The 10,757-nt window shown below is 37.6% G+C and overlaps 1 protein-coding gene across 4 annotated transcripts in view; it reads right to left on the bottom strand.

The window, feature by feature from the left end:
* Window positions 1–698: 698 nt before the first annotated feature.
* The window catches only part of LOC139765902 (uncharacterized), a 65,783-nt gene continuing 55,724 nt past the window's right edge, over window positions 699–10,757 (bottom strand). For all 4 annotated transcript variants that reach the window (XM_071693851.1, XM_071693848.1, XM_071693850.1 and 1 more), the window contains 5 exons: window positions 10,320–10,456; window positions 7,399–7,707; window positions 6,718–6,900; window positions 5,640–6,099; window positions 699–4,498 (listed from right to left, as the gene is read on the bottom strand). In XM_071693851.1, coding sequence (XP_071549952.1) covers window positions 2,133–4,498; window positions 5,640–6,099; window positions 6,718–6,900; window positions 7,399–7,707; window positions 10,320–10,456 — 3,455 coding nt within the window. In that variant the 3' untranslated portion in view covers window positions 699–2,132. The remainder of the gene's footprint in view (window positions 4,499–5,639; window positions 6,100–6,717; window positions 6,901–7,398; window positions 7,708–10,319; window positions 10,457–10,757) is intronic.

Below are 10,757 nucleotides of genomic sequence, written 5' to 3'. Positions count from 1 at the left end.
AGAATGTTTTAGACATCCAAGAGTAGACATGACAATGAACAGTGGGAGAAAAGGATGACTAAGACAGCATTTGTGTCAGAAGTCAAGGGAAAATGAAAAAGGGGATACCAAAAAGGATGTATAAAGATGGAGTGAAAGAGACTCTGAGAGCTCAGGGCCTGAACTTGCAAAGGGGCGTGTGGAGTGCAAGGGGTAGAGTGAACTGCAGAGATGTGGTTTACATGAGATGACATGCTGTATATGGGAATGAAACTGAGTTGAGGACAGAGGCCTCTGGTTTCACGGCATCACACGAGAGCTAGAGGTTAGATGAAAACGAATAAGGCTATTCCTTCATCTGTTCCTGGTGTTACCTCACTAATGTAGGTAACAGCAAACAAGCAGGATAGAAAGGATACATAAATATATATACATATAAAAGGGGTGACAAATAAAGAATCATGCCTGTACACTATACATTAAAGGAATCATTGTTAGCACTACCCTATAATAAATTTCTCTGTTGTAATAACAGTTCATTACAAAACTTTATACCAAAATTCTGTCAACTCTCCAGCAAGGTTTTGAAGAGTCTCTAACCAACATAAAAGTAAATATTAGTTGGCCATGATTATGAAAATATGATAATAAAAGTTGGGGTCCAAAAAATTCAATCCTCAGTAAACCAACTGGCACAGTCTAGGTAATAAAAAAAGGTCAAAGTAGTCACTCGTTTATTAGAGGCATTAGCCTTGCAAGAAGACTAAGTACTCTTCTACATAAAAACGGATTCTAAACGCTAAGTATTATTAACAGGGCTGCTCTGCAACAATATGCAGTAATAGGCAGCCAGTGCATGGAGCAAGATCCAGTCTTCCTATCCTCACACAACTTAAAACTTATGCATGTCCTATCTCACATCAACTTACAACTTATTGATAATTTTTCTATCCTCAAAATGTACAGTTTAATAGCACTATTTCTCATAAAATTCTTTTTTCTTGACCATACATTCATATCTTCATACAAAATTATTCTTCATACTATCTTCCAGACACATTAAATTTTTGCAATGGATTACACTGGTGCCTGTGATTTCTTTTTACTGTGATAAACATTACACATCAGCTGAGTAGCAGTCACAGATTTGAAATATAACAAATATGCTTTCACGTCTTGATCCATCAACAGCATTTAGGTGATATAATACTGAATTCTTTCAATCTGACAAGCACAGCATCTATAAGATTCACAGCCAACCAAGTTGATACTAAGAGTTGTACAAGGACAGGTGATGCAGTTAATAACCTCACACCTTAACATCAAAGATTTCCATGTTATAGAGATTAAATCTGGATTATATGCAAAGCAATCACTCAAAAAAATAAACTACAATAAATGACTGATGGATGAGAGAAATAAATGAAGTAAATGTCAACATTAACTGACTATAAAGTATATTTGTGGATGATAATGACAGGATAAAAACTTATAAGTACTATCTAAAAGGAAAACATTATCAGATTGATGAAATAATAATATACTATTTCAGACAACACCCTGTTTTAGAGAAATTTACAGAACTGGAATATCAAAGCACCAGATATGAGACGCACTTTTAAAGCACATGCTGTCTGCTACATAAGAAACATGTTCTCTTCAATATCAAACATGCTCTAAAAAACAGAAGAAACGCTTTTGGACATGAAAAAAATTGTTCTCTATGATGCAAAAATTAAGTTCTCCCCGACATAGGAACAAGTTTTATGCAGCCAAGAAACACTGCTCTCTGGGGGGAAAAAATTAGCAACATAACTTTTTCTGCAATTTCTCTTAGAACAGCATCAAGTTTCTCCAAACAAAATATAATCTATTACACAGTCATTTAAAATCTAGAAACTGTGTTCTAAAAAAAAGCAATTTTGGCATGCAAATGCTAAAAATATAAATGTCACCATATAGAAGTGCACAAAAGCACCATTGTATAGCCAAAATGTATTTTCTAATAGTATGCAGTTAAGGAAAAGTGGATACCATTTCACACAACCATTCTTATTTAAAAACAAAATACTATTTTCACTTTTCATACTGTACTGATGATTCAAAACACGGGATTCTTCCAAATAACCTTATAATTATACGGTAGTACGACGTTACAGATTTACATTGCAAGGCCTTTTCTTTATCATGATGTCCTTGACATTGAAGTTCACCTTGGGTTTTTCTCCTGAGTGTCGAGGAACATTATTGTAACAAAAGCGCTTGAAAGCTTCTACATCTCGTTCAGTTTCATCCAGCTCCCCTTCTGCCACATCCTTTGGAGTAAACACACTATCAATAGTCATGTCTTCAATATGACCTTTCTTACCTTTCCTGGTCTTTTTCTTCTTGCTGGCAAGTTTCTTGTCATCATCTCCTCCCTGATATTGTTCACGAGAATGTTCTGTAACAGTACCATTATATGTGCTGTAACTCATCCGAGCTAAAGTACTTGCATTAGCTGCCAAGTACTGAGCATAACGTGCCTCATGAGCAATATCTTGAGGAACAGAGCCAAATTTGCTAGTAAAGCCTCCAAAGCCATTACTACTTAATTTATGGTTACTGGTAACACTTGGGGTTTCATGAGTAACCTGCAGCTGTCTTCCTTGTTGTTGATGGCGATGCTGCTGCTGGTGAAAATTTTGTTGCTGATATTTCTGCTGCTGCTGAGGCTGCTGCTGTTGTTTCTGTTGTGGTTGCCTCTGCTGTAATTGCTTTTGTTGTATTTGCTTCTGCTGTTGTTGATTTTGCTTTAGCTGCTGACCTTGCTTTATATGTTGCTGCTGTTGATTTTGCCTCGGCTGCTGTTGATGTTGACCATGCTTCTGTTGCTGTTGCTGACTGTGCTTTTGCTGATGCTGACTTTGCTTTTGCTGCTGCTGAGTTTGCTTTTGCTGATGCTGACTTTGCTTTTGCTGCTGTGGCTGATTTTGTTTCTGATGATTCTGCTTCTGCTGCTGCTGATTCTGTTTTGGATGCTGTTGTTGTTGTAGTTGCTGCTGCTGCTGCTGCAGCTGTTGATGCTGTGGCTGTTTTTGTTGTTTATGTAGAGACTGTTTTTGCTGAACTGACTGCCGTCTTTGTGTTTGTTGTTGCTGATGCACTTGCTGCTCCCTAATCTTCCCATTCGGATTACCAGTGGTTGAGCTTTTTGCAGGCTGATTAGTAATGTTTTGAAGGGTTGTATCTTTTCCATTTTGCTTATTGCTTTTACTGATCTGCTTTGTGATGTCATGATGTTGCTTCTGTTTTTGTGGTTGAATTTCTTGTATATTTCCTTTATTGTTTTTTGCTGCATTCTGAACACCATTTTGCTTGTTGCTATTAGTGTGAATAATTGGGTGCTTACAATTTTCTTTCTGTTTTTGGTTCTTTTTATTTTGGTTCTTAGTACTTGGTGTTTGATTCTGTGCTGCAACAGATTGTTTGGGCCACTTTCCAGTTGCTATATTATACATTTGATCCATTAATTCATCCTCTTCTCTTTGCTTCTGTTCCTCCCTCTCTTTTTCTTCCTGTATCTCTTTTTTCTTCTTTTTAAACTTCTTTTTCTGAGTCATATTGAGAGTACTGGGATCAATCAGGCCCTTCACAGCCATCATGACTTTTTCATCAGATGAAATCTCTCGCTTTGAAGAATTGCTACTCGGGGCTGGATTAGCGCCTAAGAAGCTGTTATTGGTATCTACAACAATAACATTATCTTTATCTGGATAATTACCAGCACCATCTACAGCACTATTCCAACTTAAGCCAGGGGCTCTGCCATACAATTTGGGTACAGATGTTTCCTGTCCCACTGGAAAACCTTGCACAACCGGACCTGGATATACATTAGGATTAGGTAAAAAGGGTTGTGAGAAGGCACCTCCCATATTATTAGAAATGGTAACCATACCTGGTTGCCCTTCAACTTTGTTGATGGTAACTCCTGGAGGTAGGTTGAAAGATTGAGCCATATCATCACCATCATATACTACAGCAGACACACCACTGTTGTGATTGATAATTTTTTTACTGCTACTCTTATTATTGCTGGTACTGGCAGTGTTGTTACTTCCTTTACCTTTCTTTTTGTTTTTCTTTGAGTTATTAGACTGGTTACTCTGTTGTTGCTGCTGCTGTTTTAAAAGCTCTTCTTGCTGTCGTTGAAGAGCCAACTGTTGCTGGTGAATATGCTCTTGCTGTTGACGAAGAATCTCCTGCTGCTTTTGTATCTCTAGCTGTTGCAACTGCCCTTTTTGTTGTTCTTGCATCTGCTCTTGCTGCTTCCGTAGCCGTTGTCGCTCTTTCTTTTGCTTTTTCTTAAACTTCTTAACTTCTTCTGGATCTAATCCCTCAGGCACTATTGGTTCACTTTGTAGAAGTTGAGGCTGAGGTTGAAGATGGGTTTGTGATTGAAACTGAGGCTGAGATTGTAGCCTGCTTCCTCCCTTCTTGCTGCCTTGCCCTGAGTGACCTGCATTACCTGAAACTGCTACAAAAATGAAAAGAAAAATAAGTTTCATATACCAAAATAAATTCAAATAATACTTCTACCATCTCTTCTCCTTTTTCATACACACTCACCATGTCCCTCATTGGCGAGGAAACATCACCTCTGTGTACAAAAAAGTTTCCAAAAATATTTCTAAAAAGAAAGCCAAAATCATGACACAGATTTGTTTCTTCTTTCTGAGTTTATCACATCTGTTTATCACATCTGAGAGTTTTGAAATATCAAGAGTCAGAGCCAACAGGATATGCTACTTAGGCTAAAGCCAGGGCCTGTAGCAAACTGGAGGAGAGTGCACTTGATATCAGAGGCTGCTATGGTGTGTGGCATTGTAGCTAACAGTTGGAAAAAGTGAAGTACATGCTGAAATGAAGATCTAAGAAAATTGGCTAAGGAGAAAAGGAGAATCTAGACAAAGGAGCTAAATCTGCTAAAAAATAGAAATGCATGAAGAGCAAAAAAAAAAGTTAAAAAGATGGTATATATTAACTGCAGGATAGCAAATGAGAATCTAAAGAAAAAACAAATGAGTTAAAGAGTAATACAGATTGAGCTTCTGTAATCTGAAAATCCGAAATGCTACAAAATCTGAAAATTCTGAGAGGTGACATGACATTATGAGGGAAAATTCCACACCTGACCTCACTTGCCTATGCTGGGCTCGGATGCTCTGTTGACGTCAGTTTGTTAAAAACCACTGTCACCGCCAGACCTACATGCATTACTCACTATTTTCTGCTTATTCTCTGATCTCTGGTACAAAGATATTGTATAAACTACCTTCATACTACTTGTATAAGATGTACATGAAACATAAATGGATTTTGTGTTTAGACTTGGGTCCCATCCCCAAGATATCTCATTATGCATATGCAAATATTCTAAAATCCAAAACACCTCTAGTCCCAGGCATTTCGGATAAGGGACACTCAACCTGTAATAAGCTATCTTGGAAGAAGGAAATTCGATGTACAAGAAAGGGTTGTATAGATCATGAGTGCATATGAGAATATGCTTGTAACACAAGGTAAAATCTGTAAGAAATGGAAAAAGTATTTCTAAGAAAAATACATCTAAAAAATCAAGATTAACCATTAGAAGAAATAAGGACAAAAAACCTTACCTTGTCCATTAACTAGCTTGAACAGCACCTTATCCTTCTCTGGCTGGTCACCTTTGAGTGTAATGGTAACAGTGGGCTCTGAATTATTAGGATCCATCACCCTTCTAATTGTTACCATTTGTGATCCTTTGTCCTTCTCTTTAGTTGCAGTGTCCATTCCTTTTAATATATTACTTAAACTATTGGGTCCACCAACAGAGTTGGGATTAGTAACTGTTTCCTTGTTGTTAAAAGAATTTGCTGTCGCTGCCACTGGTGTAGGAGGTGCTGAGGACTGTGACAGCTGACGGCCTTGCTGGTTTGATTGCCTATAAGGGTGCAAGATAGTTCTTGAAGCAGGATGAGATTGGGTTGCAGATTCTGCAGATGCCTGAACAAGAGAAGGTACAAGCTTTGCTGGAGGAGGCTTGCACATGTCCATAGAAGAAGGGGATGGCTCACGTGGACGTTGGGAAGCCATCTGAAATACAAATGCATTATCCATAAGATCCTGCATTGAAAAAGTGTACCACATACAACCCTTGATATATAACTGAAATTAATCAAATGATAAAGCATTTCTAGTGAAAGACTCTCATGAGAGATTAAGATGCAAAGAGAACAATCAACACATATGACTGCCCCCCCAAAAAGCCCGCACATTTTGAATTGTTTATATTATATGGCTATCCTGTTACATGTTGAATTCCAAGTGTTGCTGCTGGCATATGGGAACATGTGATATACAGGTGATACAAATAAAACACAGATCTATGATATGTATGTCCACAATAGAATCTCATCTTGAAGGACAGTATCCCTTACATTCAATGTTTACACAACATGGTAATACAAAATAACATCATTTTATTACCCTATATCAAGTATATGATTACTGCAATGATTCCCATCAGTATATATAATTTTAAACACAAACAAGTTAGATAAAAAAATTCCTATGTTACTAAGAAAACTGAGTTATGGCATAACATAAAGCACTGCAGACCCTGCCAACCTTATGAATTCTTTACCAACATCCATTTTTCAAAATCCCATTTCACAACTTTACCCAACTCATAAACTTAAAGGAAAGGTATACTTGTGGAGAGGCTGGAGTACGAGAAGTCTGCTGGCCTGGGCGTACTACTGTTATGGTTACATCTGGGGCTCTCCGTCTCAGTTCTGCTAGAGGACCATCTTCTTCAACCTCTTCATCCTCTTCACAATCATCTTCCTTCTCTTCAAACTCTTCATCCTCCTCCTCTTCTCGTTTAATTGCCATCTGAAAAAGAGCAATAACTTTCCACTGCAGTTCAGTATCTCTCCTTATATCTATTTTCAATATTCATCATCTGTCTTTCCCTCCTTTTCCTATTCTGTTCTAAGCGTATCAAGAAAAAAAGAATATTCATGGGATAAAATATCTGTAAAAGCCCTTCAATGAGAAAAACAATAAGCATGCAGCAAATAACCATCAACTATTTAGCTATCTCACAGATAGAGACAGGGTTACATTCTAAAGCACAGGACAATTTAATAAGTATGTACCAAGTATGTACCAAAGAAAATCATGCAACGAGTGTTCAAATGAAGCAAAAACTATTCCTCAGTTTGCAACAAATTTTCGTCTACAATCATGCTGGAATATATGTATATGAAAATATAATATTCTTCCTAACCAGAGAATACATCTCTATAAAAAATCCACTGCTTTACAATTTACTAAATACAAGCATCATGTCCGCAAGAAAGTCTGTATCATTCATTCTGTAGAAAATACCTTTTTCTGCTTCTGACGGGCCTTTTTAGCAGCTTTCTTAGCATGCTTTGCTTCATCTGTGTGGTTGCCTTCAATGTAATCTAAAATCTTATCAATGTTTTGGCCTCCCAGTGGTGTGCTGCTACCCTTGGTTGCAAGAACACTAGAAGTGGCAGGAGCAGACATTCCAGCAGATGATTGAGTGGTTGTGTTTGTTGGCACAGCACTGCTAGAACATGACACAGCAGAACAACTACGGGCCTTTTTCTTACGTGACAGGATCTGAAGAAGTCGGTCCCGTCTGTCACTGTATTTCTGTCTCCCACCACCCTGTTAACAAGGGTTCAGGGAATTTTCAATTAGTTATACATATTCAAAATACAATATATGATTATATCCACTTGGATTCTAATACCCACTGAAATCTGTAAGTCTCCCCATCGTCAGTAGCCTACTTTTTAATTGAAAAGAACCATTAATCATGCAAACAAAAAAAAATCTTAACATTATCACAGATAAGATTTTGCAGTAAAATCATTGGCCTTAACTCTCCAAGAAAGCAATAAATCATTACATCATCAGAGAAAGAAAGGTTGTCTTTTCTTTCAATGATGGTTCTTTTTGGTTACATTCACTTAGCACACTACTTTGAGGTCTGTAAAGAAATCTCACACTCTAAACTTGCACCGTGTGATTTTCATCTAAGATTTTTCCTTCAATCTGCACTATTCTAATCATTTTTCTTTCTGGCCCCTTACTTCTACCAACCCTCACTATTTTTATACAATTCTATTCCTTCAAGAAAACACACAGCAAGTGCTTCACATACATGGTAATTAAACACAAACACACATCAACATCAGCAAGTATTACCAAAAAATAAGGGTCATGTTGGTTGGCGATATAAATGCATACCTTGCCTGAATCATCTTCCATCTATCTATCTAAATATACCTCACAAACCCTTTCCCTTCGTTAAAGCCTTCAAGAGAGTGACCTAAGCAAAGAGTCTCCATAACTGGTGAACTCCAGTGCTGCTTCTCAGCCTTTAACGCCTCACCCTTAACAGGCAACTAGCAGCAGGTAACTCTAGTGCACTGTCTTTAGAAGCTCCAACTTCAAGTTCAAACCAATTATTTATACCTAATGTGTCTACCTATGTTCCTGCCTAATGTTCCGACCTACTACTTATACCTAATGTTTCTATCTAATGCTCCTGTCTAATACTCCTATCTACTACTATTATTGCTTCTAACATTTTGCCAAAAGGCAGGGCAAGAACACAGGGTTCACTACAGTAAAAATCAAGTGATATGAAGAATGAGTTACATGAGTTAAGAGTTGTCAACTGTTTATGACAAGGAGAGATTGAATGTTTTAGATTGTATGTTTGTGGACAAAATGCCAGCAGTCCATATGTGGGAGAGGCAGAAAGAAATGACAGTTACCTTGGTAAGAAAAGTGCAACTTAACCACTAAAGAGCTGGTTCACTACCAAGCTGTCACTAACCCTCCCAGTAAATTATTTTTCCTTACTGTAATTTTCCTTCCATTAATCATTCCATGCATTCTTCCCCCTTCTCCCTTCCACCAGTGCTCTTCCACTCCATTTCCCCATGTCACAGATCTTCTCACACCAACCCCTTTAATCATACTATCATACACTCTCTTTGTAGCAAGAAATTAGCCATGTCTGTTGATAGATAATGAAGTTGCTTTTGTCAGCCAACACACATTAGTTGATATATGATGAGCACTATGCCTCTGTGAGAGGCAGTCCATTCAAGGGTCTCCAGTAATCTCTATTACACTATCAATGCACCTCTCTGTTCTATCTAGACCTCTGAATTTTACCAAGGACTATCAAAAACCTTACTCAAATCCAACTTAATCAGTGTCAATGATTTCAAAGAGTCAGACAGATCATGTAATGAAAGTAGCACAATGATATACTCAGCGCTAAGACATCTTGATAAACACTAAACTGCAAAGACAACACACATAAAATCCACTGAATGGCAACACTGTTTGGGTGATAATCAAATTGGTAACATTGTTTGGCACTATGTTCAAGTGTGGGAAATCCAAATTATATTCTACTGTAAAAGAATAAGATGCGGTGAACAGAGAAAAAAAAATCATCAAACATGGGACACCAGCAGTGAAACCAATAAACATCTGGAAACCAAACAGTATATCAATGGTCATTTAAAAAAAAGTCACTACATGATCATAAATGGAGCTATCAAGAATGCAAAATTGGATCCCTAAAGTGCCATGGACAGTTGCTTACAACAACGTATGTGATAATGACTATGAGTAAAACCTGAATGTCAGCTGATACAGAGGAAGGGTAAAGGGAAAGAAGACAGGGTGAAACAATGAAATAATGCATGTAATAATGAGTGCAATAACTATGTTGGTTGGAGGATATCTTGCAAGGGCTCTACAACATAGAAGGTGATGGCATACTTCAACAAGAAAAAAAATCTAAGTGCACTTCTGATTTGGAGAGAATATGTGAAGAGAGGTTGATAATGGGGATATGTGTCAGAAGTGGTCAGGAGATGGGGGAGACCACATCAGAGATGGAGATATGGAATGAAAAAGATTTTGTGCACTCAGGGCCTGAACAAGTAGGAAGGTAAAAGACATGCATAGGATAGAGGGAATTAGAGCAATGTGGTATACAATGGACAATAAGCTATCATTTGACTGAATTAAGGCATATGAAGCAGCTGCGGGAAACCATGAAAAGGTCTGTTGGACCTAGCTGTGGACAAAAGATTTTGGTTTTGGAGCATTATGCTAGACAGCCAGAGAATGGATGTTGGCAAATGAGGCCATTTCTTCATCTGTTCACAGTCATGCCTTACGAATGTGGAAAAGAATGAACTAGTATGAAAAAAAAGAGAAAAATGAATTTCTGATGCTGAAGATACCTGCTTATGGTGAAGCATATGACAGTAACAGCAATCACAGTGTGGGTCCTGGTGAGTGGATGATACTGTTGTAGAGGAGTCACTTTCATCCCCACTGCTCCACTCATCTCCACCACTGGTCTCACTCTCTCCCACACCTTTGGAAAAAAAATAGGATATCACTTTTCATGGAAAAAATAAACGATTTCTGTTCACTGGTTTAAGGCTATTTTCAGAAACGAGCTTATTTCATGGACAGTAATATGATATGAACAAAAAAACTAATCAAAATTAAGAAAAAACTATCCTATATCAAGGGAAACATTTCTCAACCAGCACTATGTCAACCAACTTCATATGTCTCTATAAGACTATAAAAGAAGAGAAGCAGACCCTCCACTCAGATGAAAAGATACAATTTATACATGAGTCTTTACCTTCATCTACAAACAAATCAGA

This window comes from Panulirus ornatus, chromosome 56 (genome assembly GCF_036320965.1).
Source record: "Panulirus ornatus isolate Po-2019 chromosome 56, ASM3632096v1, whole genome shotgun sequence".
Lineage (NCBI taxonomy): Eukaryota > Metazoa > Arthropoda > Malacostraca > Decapoda > Palinuridae > Panulirus > Panulirus ornatus.
The sequence above is the reverse complement of the archived record's forward strand: the minus strand, read 5'-3'. Positions and strand labels throughout refer to the sequence as shown.